The sequence below is a fragment of the Dama dama genome, chromosome 11 (genome assembly GCF_033118175.1).
Source record: "Dama dama isolate Ldn47 chromosome 11, ASM3311817v1, whole genome shotgun sequence".
Lineage (NCBI taxonomy): Eukaryota > Metazoa > Chordata > Mammalia > Artiodactyla > Cervidae > Dama > Dama dama.
This window is the reverse complement of record NC_083691.1, coordinates 27932405-27949478: the sequence shown is the minus strand read 5'-3', so window position 1 is coordinate 27949478 and position 17074 is coordinate 27932405. Positions and strand designations below refer to the sequence as shown.

Sequence of the window (17074 nt, the reverse complement as noted above, 5' to 3'; positions counted from 1 at the left end):
GAGGAAGGCCTTTTGCTGTCAGATTTCGTGCTCACACTACAAATAGAGGAGACTGTGGCACAACTGACCCAGACCAATGGGTCTTATTACTTAAAGCCTTATTACTGAAAGCCTTTCACCATAGCAATTGTTCTGGAGACGTATGACTTCATTTAATCAATGTGTTTTGATTTTTATGCTAGGATCTGGAAAAGCAGCGTATGACCACAGGAATACACTCACGTTATCAGGTGATGGGTCTCTACACCACAAATTTCTGGATTCAAATGTCAAATTCAGTCACGTAGAGAAAAGGGGAAACAATCCGACCTCAGGTCTGCTAACATTCGACGCATCCAGTGCCTGGGGTCCACAGATTTCTGCATCAATCCACTTGGACTCAAAGAAGAAAGAGCATTTGTACGTCAAGGAAGTCAAGATTGACGGACAGTTCAGAGCCTCTGCATTCTATGCTAAAGGTGCATATGACCTGTCTTATCAGAGAGATCCTGCCACGGGCCAGCTCACTGGAGAATCCAACCTGAGGTTTAACTCCTCCTACGTCCAGGGCACCAACCAGATAACAGGAAGGTATGATGATGGCACTGTCTCCATTACCTCCACCTCAGATCTGCAAGATGGCCTCGTGAAAAATACTGCTTCCCTGAAATATGAGAACTACGAGCTAACACTGAAATCTGACACCAGCGGGAAGTATGAGGACTTTGCCACTTCAAACAAGGTGGATCTGACCTTCTCTAAGCAGAGTGCATTGCTCCGTTCCGAGTATCAGGCTGATTACAAGTCACTGAGGTTCTTCACCCTGCTTTCTGGATCTCTAAACTCTCATGGCCTTGAGTTAAATGCCGACATCTTGGGCACTGACAAAATTAATAGTGGTGCTCACAAGGCAACACTCAGGATTGCCCGGGATGGAATGTCCACCAGTGCAATGACCAGCTTGAAGTATAGTCCCCTGGTGCTGGAGAATGAACTCAACGCGGCAGTCAGCCTCTCTGGGGCATCTCTGAAATTAACATCAAACGGCCGCTTTCGGGAACACCATGTGAAATTCAGTCTAGATGGAAGAGCTGCCCCCACAGAGGTGTCACTGGGAAGTGCTTATCAGGCCATGATTCTGGGTGTCGACAGCAAAAACATCTTCCACTTCAGAATCAACCAGGAAGGACTCAAGCTTTCAAATGACATGATGGGTTCATATGATGAAATGAAACTTGACTACACAAACAATCTGAATGTTGCAGGGTTCTCACTGGACTTCTCTTCCAAACTTGACAACATTTATAGCTCTGACAAGTTTTATAAGCAAAATTTTAATCTACAGTTAGAGCCCTATTCCCTGGTAACTACTTTAAACAGTGACTTGAAATTCAATGCTCTGGATATGACCAACAGTGGAAAATTAAGGCTAGAACCTCTGAAGCTGAATGTGGGTGGGACCATAAAAGGAGCCTACCAAAATGATGAAATAAAACACATCTACACTCTTTCTTATGCTGACTTATCTGCAAGCTATAAAGCAGACACTGTAGCTAAGGTGCAAGGAACAGAGTTTAGCCATCGGCTCAACACGAACATTGCTGGGCTTGCTTCAACTGTGGACATCAGTACAAACTACAATTCAGACTCCCTGCATTTCAGCAATGCATTCCGCTCTGCAGTGGCCCCATTTACAATGACCATCGACACACATACAAATGGCAATGGGAAGCTGGTTCTCTGGGGACAACACACGGGGCAGCTCTACAGCAAATTCCTGTTGAAAGCAGAACCTCTGGCCTTTACTTTCTCCCATGATTACAGAGGATCCACAAGTCACCATCTCATGTCCAGGAGAAGCATCACCACTGCTCTTGATCACAAAGTCAGTGCCCTACTCACTCTGGCCGAGCAGACTGGTGACTGGAAACTCAGGACCCGGTTGGACAAAAACGAATACAGCCAGGACTTCAGTGCTTACAACACAAGAGACAAAGTTGGTATTGAGCTCAGTGGACGAGCCCTGGCTGACCTCACTGTGCTGGACTTCCCGATTGCAGTGCCACTGGTACTCAGCCAGTCCATCAATGTCATTGACACTTTAGAGATGAGGGATTCTGTTGGTCAGCCCCAAGAATTCACTCTTGTTGCTTCTGTAAAATATGATAAGAACCAAAATGCTCACACCATCCATCTCCCATTCTTTAAATTCCTGCCAAAATATTTTGAGAAGACTCGGGCAGTAGTTATAGGTGCACTGGAGGCTGTACAGAAAGAATTGAAGCGCACCCATATTGATCAACACATGAGGAAATATGTAGCAGCCTTGGACAGACTCTCACAGCAAGTTAATGATTATCTGAGCACGTTCAGTTGGGAGAGACAAGTTTTGAGTGCCAAGGAGAAACTAACTGCTTTCACAGAAAATTATAGCATGACAGAAAATGACCTGCAAATTGTATTAGACAATGCCAAAATCAACCTTAATGAAAAACTGTCTCAGCTGCAAACATATGTGATACAATTTGATCAGTATATTGAAGATAATTATGATTTGCATGATTTTAAGACAACTATTGCTAAGATTATTGATCAAATCATTGAAAAATTGAAAATTCTTGATGAACATTATCATATCCGTGTCAATTTAGTAAAAAAAATCCGTGATCTGTATTTTTTTATTGAAAATTTTGATTTTAACAAAATTGGAAGTAGTACTGCATCTTGGATTCAAAATATGGATACTAAGTATCAAATAAGAATCCAGATACAAGAAAAATTGCAACAGCTCAAGGTACAGATTCAGACTGTAGACATCCAGCACCTTGCTGAAATGTTCAAACAGCAGATTGAAGCTGTTGACATCAGAGTGCTTTTAGATCAGTTGAGAACTGCAATCCCATTTCAAAGAATAAAGGAAATTATTGAGCATGTCAAATACTGTGTTACAAGTCTTTCTGATGGTTTTGAAGTAACTGAGGAAATCAATGCTTTCAGAGTCATGGTCCATGAATTCACTGAGATGTATAAAATAGACCAACACATCCAGGCTTTAATGGATAAATCAGTGCATTTGGCCCAACAATATAAGCTGCAGGAGACTGTTCAGAAGCTAAGCAGTGTCCTACAGCAAGTCAAGATGGCAGATCTTGTTGAAAAATTGATTGGGCTTACCAACAATGCTCTCAAGCAGCTTGAAGCATTGTCTTTTAATCAATTCCTTGAAGAAGTAAACAGATTCCTTGACATGTTGGTGAAAAAATTAAAGTCATTTGATTACCAGCAGTTTGTAGTTGAAACCAATAACAAAATTCATGAGGTGACTCAGAGAATCAATGATGAAATTCAGGCCCTGGAACTCCCACAGAAAGCAAAGGCATTCAGACTGCTTGTAGAGGATGCTAGGATTATGGTCTCAACCTATCTGGAAAACCTAAAGGCCACCAAAATCACCGTATTCTTGGATTGGTTACAGAAGGCTCTAAGTTCAACGTCTGTAACTTACATGAAAACAAAATTTCAGGAGACCCTGGAAGATTTTCGAGACCGAATATATCAAATGGATATACGTCAGGAACTCCAGCGGTACCTATTCCTAGTGGGCCAGGTTTACAACACACTCATCACCTACATTTCTGACTGGTGGGTTCTTGCTGCTAAGAACCTTACTGACTTTGCAGAACAGTATTCGATCCAAGACTGGGCTGAAAACCTGAAAACGTTAGTAGAACAAGGGTTCACTGTTCCCAAAATCCAGACCACCTTTGGGACCATACCTGCCTTTGAAATCAGTCTCCGTGCCCTTCAGGAGGCTACATATCAGACTCCTGACTTCATCATTCCCCTGACAGATCTGAGAATCCCATCCTTTCAGATCAACTTCAAAACACTGAAGGATGTGAAAATCCCATCCAGCTTTTCCACTCCAGAATTTACCATCCTCAATACCCTCCACATCCCTTCCTTTACAATTGACTTCGTAGAAATAAAAATAAAGATCATCAGAACCATTGACCAGATGCTGAACAGTGAGCTGCAGTGGCCAGTCCCAGAAGTGTACCTGGGAGATCTGAGCGGGGTAGATACCATTCTTGCTGGAATCACTGTGCCAGACTTCCATTTACCGGAAATCACTATTCCAGAATTTGTCGTCCCGAATCTCAACCTTACAGATTTTCAAGTTTCTGACCTTCACATCCCAGAATTCCAGCTTCCACACATCTCACACACAATTGAAGTACCTGCTTTTGGCAAGTTGTGTGGCATTCTGAAAATCCAGTCTCCCCTTTTCACATTAGATGCAAATGCTGACATTCAGAATGCAACAGCTTCAGCAAACCAGGTGGAGATCGAGGCTTCCATCACCGCCAAAGGAGCATCCAGATTAGAAGTGCTCAATTTTGATTTTCAAGCAAAAGCACAACTTTCAGACCCTATGATTAATCCACTGGTTCTGAAGGAATCCATGAGGTTCTCCAGCAAGTACCTGAAGACGGAGCATGAGAGTGAGGTGCTCTGGGCTGGAAATGCTGTCGAGGGAAAGTCAAACACAGTGGCGGGTATACACACAGAAAAAAATACACTGGAGCTCAGTAATGGTGTGCTCATCAAGGTAAATAATCAGCTTACCCTGGACAGCAACACAAAGTACTTACACAAATTGAACATCCCCCAGCTGGACTTCTCCAGCCAGGCTGACCTGCACAGTGACCTCAAGACCCTGTTGGAAGCTGGGCACATAGCATGGGCTTCTTCTGGAACTGCATCCTGGAAATTGGCCTGCCACGAATTCTCAGATGAGGGAACACATGAATCCCAAAGTAGCTTTACTGTGGAAGAGTCCATCACTTCCTTCAGATTGTCTAATAAGATCAACAGCAAACACCTAAGAGTGAACCAAAAAATACTGTATGAATCTCGCTTCCTCAACTTCTCTAAATTCGAAATCCAGTCGCAAGCTGAATGCCAGCATGTGGGTCGCAGTGTTCTAACTGCTAAAGGCCTGGCGCTGCTTCAAGAGGGGAAGGCGGAGATAACCGGCAACCATGATGCGCATTTAAATGGGAAAGTTGTTGGAACTTTGAAAAATTCTCTTTTCTTTTCAGCACAGCCATATGAGATGACTGCATCCACAAACAATGAAGGGAACTTGAGAGTTAGCTTTCCATTAAAACTGACAGGGAAGATAGACTTTCTGAATAATTACGCACTGTTTCTGAGTCCTAGTGCCCAGCAAGCCAGTTGGCAAGCAAGTGGCAGGTTCAATCAATATAAGTACCATCAAAATTTCTCTGCTGGCAACAGTGAGAAAAGCATTGAAGCCCACCTAGGAATAAATGGAGAAGCCAACCTGGATTTCTTAAACATTCCTGTAACAATCCCTGAAATGACTCTACCTTACACAAATCTCACAACTCCCCAGATGAAAGAAATCTCCTTGTGGGAAAAGACAGGCTTGAAGGATTTCTTGAAAACAACAAAGCAATCATTTGATTTAAGTGTAAGGGCTCAGTATAAGAAAAACAAAGACAAGCTTTCCATCCCAGTTCCTCTGGATGCCTTCTATGCACTTATCCATCGTAACATCAATTCCTTCTCCAGGCTTTTCCAGACAGTGAGAAACCAGGCACTAGATTTTTTTATCAAATCCTATAATGAAGCAAAAACTACATTTGATAAGTACAAAGTTAAAAAATCCCTTAACCAGCAACCCAAGATCTATAAAATTCCTGGATACACTATTCCAATTGCCAACATTGAGGTGTCTCCCTTCACAGTAAAGATGTTAACATTTGAGTATATGATCCCCAAAGAGATCAGCACCCCCAGCATCACTGTCCTGGGTTCTGGCATCTATGTACCCTCATACACGTTAGTCCTGCCATTCTTAGAGCTGCCAACCCTTCATGTCCCTAGGGAACTTTCTGAGCTTTCTCTTCCAGAGTTCAAGGTATTGAGTACCATAAACAAAATTTTAATTCCAGCCCTGGGCAATATTACCTATGATTTTTCCTTTAAATCGAGTGTCATCACACTGAATACCAATGTTGGTCTTTATAACCAGTCAGATATTGTCGCTCATTTTCTTACTTCATCGTCTTCTGTCATGGATGCACTACAATACAAATTAGAGGGTACCTCAAGTTTGACGAGGAAAAGAGGACTAAAGTTAGCCACAGCTCTGTCCATGAGTAACAGATTTGTGGAGGGCAATCATGACAGTACCGTTAGTTTCACCAAGAAAAATATGGACGCATCAGTGACGACAACGGCAAGAGTCCAAATTCCAATTTTGAAAATGAGTTTCAAGCAAGAGCTTCATGGGAATACCAAGTCAAAACCTACTGTCTCTTCAGCCATTGAATTAAAGTATAATTTCAATTCCCCCAAACTGCTCTCTGCTGCTATGGGAACAGTTACCCACAAGCTCACCTTAGAAAGCGTCACCTCTTACTTTTCCATTGAGTCATCTACCAAAGGAGGTGTTGAGGGTTCTTTTGGTTCACGGGGATATTCAGGATCTCTTGCCAGTGAGGCCAGCACTTACTTGAATTCCAAGGGCACCAGATCTTCTGTGACACTGCAAGGAGCCTCCAAAGCAGATGGTCTCTGGGACCTCAAAGTAAAAGAAAATTTTGCTGGAGAAGCCACACTCCAACGCATATATACCATCTGGGAACAAAATATGAAAAACCATTTAGAGCTAGGGGGCCTCATTTTAACATCTGGAGAACATACAAGCAAAGCCACCCTGGAGCTCTCCCTGTGGAAAATATCAGCCCTCATTCAGGTCCGTGCACATCAGCCCAGTTCCCTTCTTAAAATCAATTTCCTTGGCCAGGAAGTCTCCTTGAATGTTAACACTGAGAACCAGAAAATCAGCTGGAAAAGTCAGGTCCAGGTTCATTCTGGGTCTCTTCAGAACAATATACAGCTCTCTAATGACCAAGAAGTGGCTCGCTTTGACATGGCAGTCTCCTTAGATGGGTACCTATGGTTCCTCAAAGATACTGTCCTACCAGTTTATGACAAGAGCTTGTGGGACCTCCTAAAGCTGGATGTTACCACCAGCCTTAATAGGAAACAGCATCTCCGTGCTGCAACTGCCCTCATATATACCAAAAACCCCAATGGTTATCTTGTTTCTATCCCCATGCAAGAATTGGATGATAAATTCATTATTCCTGGACTGAAACAAAATAATCAAAATTCCGTTCATGACACACCTACATTCCAAGTCCCCTTTACAGATCTTCAGTTTCCATCTTACACACTTGACCTCAGTGAAATAAAAATCTACAAGAAGCTAAGTACTCTGCCATTGACCTTCAACATATCAACTCTACCCAAAGTAAAATTCCCCAGAGTTGATGTGTTAATACAGTACTCTAAACCAGAAGCCTCCTCTGTTCCCTTTTTTGAGATAACTGTGCCTGCGTCTCAGCTGACTGTGTCCCACTTCACCCTTCCCAAAAGTATTTCAGTTGGCAGCACTGTTCTGGATCTAAATGCGGTGGCCAGTAACATCGCAGACTTTGAGCTGCCGACCATCACCGTGCCTGAGCAGACTCTTGAGATTCCTTCCGTGAAGTTCTCTGTACCTGCTGGAATTCTCATTCCCTCCTTTGGAACACTGACCGCACGTTTTGAGGTGGCCTCGCCCTTGTACAACACCACTTGGCGTGCTGGTTTGAAAAACAAAGGAGATCATGTTGAAACATTCCTGGATTCCACATGCAGCTCAACCATTCAGTTCCTAGAGTATGACCTAAATGGTAAGGAAATTTCCTGACTCCCCACCCCGCCCCAACACACATGCTGTATTTCTTTTTTTTTTTTTTTTAAGACTTTATTTATATTTGACTGTGCTGGGTCTTCATTGCTACATGGAGTTTTCTGTAGTTGTGGCAAGTGAGGGCTACTCTCTAGTTGTGGTGCATGGGCTTATTGCAATGGCTTCTCTTGTTGCAGAGCATGTACTTCAGTTGTTGCAGTTCCCAGGCTCTAGAGCACAGGCTCAATAGTTGTAGTACACAGGCTTAGATGCTCCTTGCCATGTGGGATCTTCCCAGATCAGGGATCGAACCCATGGTTCCTGCATTGGCGGGTGGAATCTTTACCACTGAGCCACCAGGGAAGCTCCCCTACTCTCTGCTGTATTTCTTCAATGAGAGTTGTAAATAAATCATTATGTATTTAAACAGGACTTGAGGCAAAGCTGCTATCTATAGCAAAATTTAAAAGAGGCAGGAAGGAGATAGATTTATACCCCATATGTGAAAACCATCCTGTTGAAAACCTACTGACATTCTACAGAAATAGTTTCAGAGAAAATAGGTGTTTCTGTAATCATTGTAGGACACATAAGGTCTCCTTTTTTTTTTTTCAAATGAGGACTGCATGTTACAAACATATAAGACATATAGTTAAGATAGAATTCTCTGTTTTCACAAGGAAAATATTTATATCCTGCAGTTACTAATCTAATGAAATATAAAATCTGTCCCATACAGTTGTAGGAACACACAAAATCGAAGGTGGCATGTTAGTGTATAAGACTAACGCATCATTTGCACACCGTGACTTCAGTGCAGAATATGAAGAAGATGGCAAATATCAAGGACTTGGGTAGGGAACTTTTAATTTCATCTTTTTTCTAGTCATTGTGGTGTCTGCCATCTCCACCTCCTTTTCGTGATGGCCCATCTGTTTTTTGGGGGGCTTGGGGTTTTTTTGCTTTCAGGTACTGGAATGGAAAGGTTGACCTTAACATCACCAGCCCAACATTAACTGATGTCCGTCTGCACTACCAAGAAAATGAGAACCACTTCTCCTCATCGGTAGCCTCCCCAGCCATAGGCACTGTGGTCGTCGACGTGAAAAACATTAGCAATACCTTATTGGGATGGAACCTTTACTACTGCCCTCAGGTGAGTCCCATCTAGTGGTTTACACATATCAAGAGCAAACATAGAATATGGGCAGATAAATGGAAGTCCATACAAAGTATTACCTGGGCTTTCCAAAACCAGGTAAAACACAAGCAATGAACTGGTTAAACTTCTCTTCTGAGGAACTCTTCTCCAGAAAGTGTTAGGAGTCTTTTATTGATTGTATGAGATGCACATGTGACTTCCTATTACCACTATTATTTTATTACATTTGGATAATTCTAGAAAGATGAGAGATTTTGCCTCATCACCTAAATCGTGGACAAACTCTGCCATATGCTGAGTACATTTTTCAGACTGGGGCATCTGGAGCATTTGAGGCTTCAAAATTCTTCCCCACGATAGGATTGTTAGGTAAGATATGCCAGATTCCTTTCACCTACCATACAAGTTCTGCCGGGGCCAAATCAAAGATGCCATTAGTAGAGAAGAAGAAATAATCAGGTTCTATTATTAAAGTTTGTCATAGGCTTGGAGGATGGATGGCACCTGGTATTGGTCTTCTAGTTCTCTCCTAGATGGACCCTGGACATTTTTCATTTTTGTTACATCTTCTTTCTCTGAATTAGTGTGTTCCTGGGTTTTTTTTTTTCGTCCCCATTCTCTCCATCCTCCTCCTCCCTCTTCCTCCACTTTCTCTTCCTCTTCTGACCTTCAGTCCTAGAACAGCCTTGATGTTAAATGTCACTGTGCAAATGCTGTACATAATTTTATCCTTTCTGGGGCATGTGTTAAAGAGGAATTAACAAGAGGGTATTTGCTTAACCATAAGACAAACACATATGAAAGATATGACATGTGAAAGATAAATCTCCATCAGAATATGAAAGATCCTCTGATCTTTACTTTTAATTGCTAATGAAGTTTTAATGCAGTATATTATGTAATCAGGATAATTGAAAACATGTTTTTTTCATCCTTTTCTGCTGGTCTTAGGCCTCTCCAGATAAAATACTCAACATATTCAAAATGGAGTTGAGGGTCCTGGAATTGGATGATAAAGTTCAGATCAAGGCTAACTGGGAAGAAGAAGCAGTGTCCGAATTGTTAAGCTCGCTCAAAGACAATGTGCCCAGGGCCACGGGAGCCCTTTATGACTATGTCAACAAGTACCACCAAGAGTACACGGGACTTGATCTGAAAGATGCTTCTTTAAAACTGAGGAGAGGCCTGCAGGACAGCGCTGATCAGGTGTATCAAGGGGCCATGAGGCAGATTGATGAAGTGGACATGAAGCTCCGAAGCATGGCCAGAGGCACCACTGAAACCTACCAGCAGTGGAAGGACAAGGCCCAGCATCTGTACCGGGAACTGTTGGCTCAGAAGGACCACAGTGGTCTCCAGAGACTCCAGCAGAATGTGTCAGACAGCTTAATAGGAGTTACTCAGGGATATACTGTGACAGTCAAGCGTGCAACTGACTTGCTCATTGATCTCTTGAATGTAACCAGATTCCAGCTCCCAGGAAGAGCCAGGAACTATACTGCAGATGAGCTCTGCACTGTGGTCATACAGGAAATAGCGAAGCGACTGTCCCAGGTACATTCAAATATCCATAATGGGTTACATATACTGTTTTCCTATTTCCTATACCTGATGGAGGAGTCTGAATTATACAAGGACCTAAACCATAAATTTTCTTTTCCGCCAGTGAGCAATCAACTAATAGGTATGGTCTTGGAGTATATGAAAACACTTATATTTTTCTCACAAGAGATCCAAAAAGCACTTAGTTACCTCCAGTCTACCATGATGACAGAGATGCTAAGCAATCTTCAGAGGTCTCTACAAGACATTTTCCAAGAGATAGAAAGTGAACTTAAATGCTTCAAAGAGAAGAAATTGACTGATCTCGTTAATCAAACCCTACAGAATATCAACACAGTCTTTGACATATACATTTCATTTGTTTTTACATCCCTGAAAGAAAACCTAGACTATAACTTTGTTGAATTTAATGAACTAACCCAAAATAAACTTCAGGAAGCTTCTCAAGAATTACAGCAGCTCCATCAGTACGTGCAGGCTCTTCACCAAGAATATTTTGATCCAACTATGGTTGGCTGGACAGTGAAATATTATGAATTTGAAGAAAAGATAATCAACCTGATCAAGAACCTAGTAGATGTCCTTAAGGACCGTCATTCTAAATACACTGTCGGTGCTGCTGATTTTGCTTCCCAACTCTCAAGTCAGATTGAACCACTGATTGAGAAAGATTTGCAGGAGTATCTTAGCATCCTTGCCGATGCAGAGGAAAGAGGGAAAGAGAAGATTACAGAGCTTTCTACCAGTGCTCAGGAAGTAATTAAAAGCTGGGCTGTTGCAGTGAAGGAAATCATTTCTGATTACCACCAGCAGTTCACATATAAACTACAGGAGTTTTCAGACCAGCTCTCTGATTACTGTGAAAAATTCATCTCTGAATCTAGAAGATTGATTGACCTGTCCATTCAAAACTACCACATGTTTCTGAACTATATCATGGAGTTACTGAAAGAGCTACAGTCAGCCACAGTCAATGACATGAGCCCCTACATAAAGGTTGCTCCAGGAGAGTTTACTATCACCTTCTGAGTTTTTATAGCAATTCTCCAATTAGACTTTCACATAGTAGGGAAAAAATTCAAACCGTATGTGTTAATATAACTTTTGACCAAGCCAGCCCTGTAACAGGCAGCTGGCTCCAAGCAGAAGCACATATGAACTGGACCTGCATTGAAGCTGGCATCAGTTCTCTGAAGGTCTCTGAGCTCTGCGGAATGACATTTTTTGCAAGTTCAAGAAAACCAGGATCTGAGTTATTTTGCTAAACTCTGGGAGAGTGAGAACAAATAAATTCTTTATCGTGTATCATACCACTCATCGTGATTCATTCGCATTGAAAGAGAAAATGGGAGTATTTATTCAAATGTCTGACATTTCAAAACCTCTGGAACACATACTGTTTTGAGTGATAGGGGAAAAGGAGAATTTAAGAAGGGACGTATTTTGCTACCTGAAAGGAAGTAACTGATCTCAGAGAGTACATTTGCCAAGTGAGATTGAAAAATTATTTGCAGAAGCTTTCACATAATTTGATCCACAGGAGCATCTCATTATGTGACACACAGTCTTCCTCAGCAATCAGTCTGCATTTGCCAGGCAAGGCTCTCTGCTAGGTTCTGAGATAAATCACCAGGCCCTTTATTTCACTCACCTGCCAGGAATGGAGAAGGAATGGCTAAGAAGTCCTAGCCCCCAAGGACCTCATGGTGGGGACCCTAGAGGCTCCCTGAAGCTTGGCCAGGATCCATTCATGGCCGAGGAGGTAAGGGTAGGAGAGGAGGCATGGGTTCCTAACATTTCTGGACCAAGCATACATTTATGCTCTGGAGTTTCTTTATTTCTCCAAAATTAATATCCAACCATCCTAAGTATAATCAAAACTCAAGTGTTTCCCTTGCTTCATCCACTCACCTCAAACTCTGATCTTAAACACTGGCAATATCCAGTCAGGGGCTTCCCAGGTGACTCAGTGGTAGAGAATCTGTCTGCCAATGCAGGGGACATGGGTTCGATCCCTGGGTTGGGGAGATCCCTTGGAGAAGAAAATGGCAACCTACTCCAGTATTCTTGTCTTGGAAATCCCATGGACAGAGGAGCCTGGCAGGCTATAGTCCCTGGGGTCACAAAAGAGTTGGACACGACTTAACAACTAAACAACAACAACATCCAGCCAGAGCATCCAAGGTGAGCTTTGGTGAAGGAAGGCTAGAAGCTGATATCATTGGGAAGGGCAGCTATATATGCCATTCATTTCGATGGCACTTGAGGACAGAGGAAGGGTGTGACCATTGGAGAATAGGAAATTGCAGACTCTCACCCCTACCCAAGTCCTACATGAGGCCTATTTGGAAAAGGCCCTTCTTATTCCCAAATACCTTCAATCTGTACCATTCTTTCATAAAGCCTTCACATTCCTTTCTTGAAGGCTACTTTTAAAATGCACAAGCATTAGGAAACACATTAGCCTCTTGGTACCCTTGCATGATTCTTCTGTCTGCAACTGAGGAACCAAAGAGAGTCACAGGGAGGTAGAATACATCTGGATCTGATACTAAAAGAAAGTCTTTTGGCCAGTGAATCAATAGATGGATGGATGGATGAATGTGTGGGCAGATGAATGAGTGGATGGGTGGATGGATGGAGATCATTGAGTGAATGAATGACAGAATAAATGAGGGGTTAGTTCCAAGGATGATATGGGAGGGAAATTAGGCCCAGGTCCCAGAGCATCATGTGAGTAGTTCCTGGCATAGTGCTACGAGATTTTCCCTGATGAGCTGTGAGCAGCAAGAATCTACTGAGTGTTCAAATTGAAAGGAAGCCTGGGATTATAGCTTAATTTGGAAGGGAAGAAGTCCAAGGTTCTTAGTACTCATGTGGTGATACCTTTGTCTGGGGCATGAGTGGAGGAAAAAAAAATAGACACAAATTAAAAATTACCATAGAATCACACAGTGCCACCTTCCTATTTCCCTGACTGGTATCCCTGCCTTAGCATGTCTTTAACATGCTCAGTGAAGTTGGAAGAGGGAGTTCTTCAGTGACTTGGACTTTGCTTGCCCTCTTCATTTTTCTTCTACTGCATATCAAGATACTTCTCTGGGTTCAGTTAATGGCTACATTTCTTACTTGTCTGGAGCTTTGGGCCACTAATTTTCCCTCTGTGAACTTCAGTTGTGTTATCTACAAAATAAAGGTAATATCTATCCTGCCTGCCTTGAAAGGCTGTTCATGAATATTAGTTGAAATAATAAAATGTGAAACAATTTTGTAACCTTTATTGTTGTATAGAAACCAAGTACCTTATTATTAGATGATTACTCAAGCAAGTTTGTGGCAAGAAGAGAATGGAGGCAAGGAGAACTAGACAGTTTGCTGCTGTTGCTGCTAAGTCGCTTCAGTCGTGTCCGACTCTGTGTGACCCCATAGACGGCAGCCCACCAGGCTCCCCCATCCCTGGGATTCTCCAGGCAAGAACACTGGAGTGGGTTGCCATTTCCTTCTCCAATGCATGAAAGTGAAAAGTGAAAGTGAAGTCACTCAGTCGTGTCCGACGCTTAGCGACTCCATGAACCGCAGCCTACCAGGCTCCTCCGTCCATGGGATTTTCCAGGCAAGAGTACTGGGGTGGGGTGCCACTGCCTTCTCCAGACAGTTTAGTGAACATTTATTAAGTGCTTCTATGTGCTACACACAAAAGTTCTATAGAGGAAAAAAAGATCAGTAAGACACAGTTCCTGGATGATGTCTGTCTGTCCATCTGTTTATCAGGGGTGGAATGTGCTCTCCCATCATGGATATATACAAGGTACTCTGAGGGTTTATCACAGGAAAGGATAAAAACCAAGAAGTATTCATGGAGACTGTGGAAATGGATCTTGAGGATACATAGACTTTGAGAAGAGGTAAGGGAGAAATGACACTACAGAAGAACACAGCAAAGAAACAGAGTTAGGTACATTTGGAGGTAGCCAAATCAAGGCGAGACAGGATTCGGAAGGCAGCAGAGGTCTTGAAAGCTGGTACTTTCCTGACTGGCAAGGGCAGCCAATGAAAGTGTTTGAATAGGAGGGTGAAATGAGCTGTGACTTAAGAAACCTGATATCACAGCTTCTACAGGATGAATCTGGATTTGAGGCTGTTGTAAGGTTCAGGTAAAAGATATTGAGCATCTCAGTCAAGTCATAGTTGCTGAGAATGATGGTGGAGTGGATACAAGAAGCACCAGGAAGACATAACTGACAAATTGACAGAGCTGTGGGGCTGATTGTTAAGGACAGAAGGAATGTGTGCAAAAGCTCTAAGGACTGGAACCACCTGGAAAATTCACTGGAGACAAAAATTGCTGGGACGACCCAAAGAACAAGGAAGCAGAATGAGTCAAACTGACTTCAGAGTTAAGAAATTTTGAACCTGCATAAAAACTTGAAGACCTATGGGGCATCAGCAGAAACAGGAGGAATGTGTAGGGGACAGATTATTAGTGTAAGGCATGGACTCATAGCTGGTCATGTGGGATCACATGGTATGCTTCTGGTTGCATGGTATGTCCATGCAGAAATATCTCCAATATTATATTGGTGATGTGGGCTAGAGAAGCTATCCAGAGAAATGGGGATGAGGGATTATTTTAACCAATTGTATTGATTTTGTGTCCTTATACCTACCTTTAGAAATGTAACAAGAAAACAGAGGTTTTCCTCTTGTATAATTAATTGCCCTATTGACCTGAGAGTGAGCCAACATGTACATGTCTTGAGAACATACTGTGAGATGATGTGGAAAGTACTACTATAAACACAGCTATTCCTCCCGTAAAACAAATATCCAAAGTTGAAAGCCAAAGGAGAAATGAGATAATGGCACCCAGCCCAGGTCCCTGGAACTTTGGAAGCATGACCAAGCTGTGTACTTGGTTTGACTCCTGGGTCCTGCCTTAGGCCAGTGGCTCTGTACCCAGGATAAACCTTGTAATAATTAAGTCTCTTGGGAGTGGGTACCACCTGGAGCATCAGGAGCTCTGTCCATTCTCTTTGCTTTTCCTGTGAAGGCTGATCAGTTAAGGAACCCAATTGCCCTTTACCTATGAGATGAGCAAAGTACCCTCTGACTTCTTATTCTAGGTCCCTTTTCTGCCTCTAATTTATGACTTAGTCCCCATTCAGTCAGAGAAGGGGCCAAGCTGGCCCTCAAATGGGGCCTGTAACATGGGAGCCAGGATGGACAAACAGATGTTCCCTCTAAAAGTGTCTCATAAGCAGAGATAAATGTGCAGAAACAGACCCTACCTCTTAGCTCATCCCTTTGTCTCACTGTTTCACATTAAGAGGTCAACTGCACTCCCTTAAAGCACTCTGTTTGTTGGTGGGATGGTTGGGTGGTCACCAACAAATAATATTCCAGGGCCTCGTAAAAGCTGGTGGAGTAGGTACACATGTTTCTAGGAGGAGAGGGCCCTGCCCTCCTCCTCCTGTACAGACTGGCTCACACCTCCTCCGAGTCTGAGCAGTGCCTTGGGTCAGTGATATCCAGGGCACTACGCACTAAGTTCTGATCCTTGTGTCAACTTTACCTTCCGCTGGCACCACTGAGGCCCAGTTTTAATCAAGAAACACAACTGTGGCCTTGGAAGGTAGGCTTGTTCATGAGCTGTGTCCCCACCCTTGTTTCTAAGCTGTGGCTGGGCCATGGCTGTGTAGCATGAGCACCACATGGAGCTGAGACATTCACACTTCAGACTCTCAGCTAGAGAGTAGACTGAGGAAAGAGTGGCTCTGTCAGCAGCCCAGCTCCGCCCGGATCCTCAAGTGGACTCACCACTCCTTCCTTCCCTTCCATCAAGTGGGTCCAATTCAGGCTGGCATGTAGGTCCCTATAGAGCAATGAGACCCCAGGGCAGCTCCAGGAGCCTTGTCCCAACGGTTGGGCTACATGGATCAGAGCTGAGGTCATTAGAACACTCCTGGAATTACACAATGCCTTGGAAGTTCATGGAAAGAAGAGTAGAAAAAGGATAGAGTCCGGCAGCCACTACTTCCCTTGTCTCAAAGGAAAGCTAAGCTCTGGAGCCAAATTCAGGCTTCCTTTCTCATGAATTATATAACCTTTGGAAAGTTACTTGATTTTTTTACTTTCATCTTTGAAATGAGAATCATAAAAGAATAGTTTGAAGCACTCTGAGCAGGAATGGAGTGGTTCCCTCTTACTTTATAGAGTTGTAATGAAGATGATATGAAATAAGGTACATGAAGTACCTGGCACATGGTGAGTAAATTAATTAATTGCATCATATTGATAGAAGCAAGTGAATAAAATATAATTACAGTTACATACAAGCATATAGAGGAATTTTACCAACATAAATAGAGAAGGTAAGTCCCAGAAGATTAAACACAGCATGATACCTGTTCAATAAAGTCAAAATAAACTAAAACTAAATTTATCTTCTGGAATTATACTTTTAAAGGAAAGGAATGGTAAACTCAAGACTCAAAAGAGGTAACATATGGTGGAGAGGCAGGGGTAAAGATGGATGTGTTAGATTTTTCTGGAGAAGCAGAATTGATAGGAAACAGGAAATTGTCTAGAAAATGGAG

General features: G+C 42.7%; 1 protein-coding gene across 1 annotated transcript in view; it reads left to right on the top strand.

Annotated features, from left to right (window-relative positions):
* Nucleotides 1-11788, top strand: part of APOB (apolipoprotein B) — a 43643-nt gene extending 31855 nt beyond the window's left edge. Inside the window, exons 26-29 of the mRNA XM_061154884.1 lie at nt 183-7754; nt 8493-8607; nt 8723-8909; nt 9867-11788. Coding sequence (XP_061010867.1) covers nt 183-7754; nt 8493-8607; nt 8723-8909; nt 9867-11507 — 9515 coding nt within the window. The 3' untranslated portion in view covers nt 11508-11788. The remainder of the gene's footprint in view (nt 1-182; nt 7755-8492; nt 8608-8722; nt 8910-9866) is intronic.
* The last annotated feature ends 5286 nt before the right edge of the window (nt 11789-17074 follow it).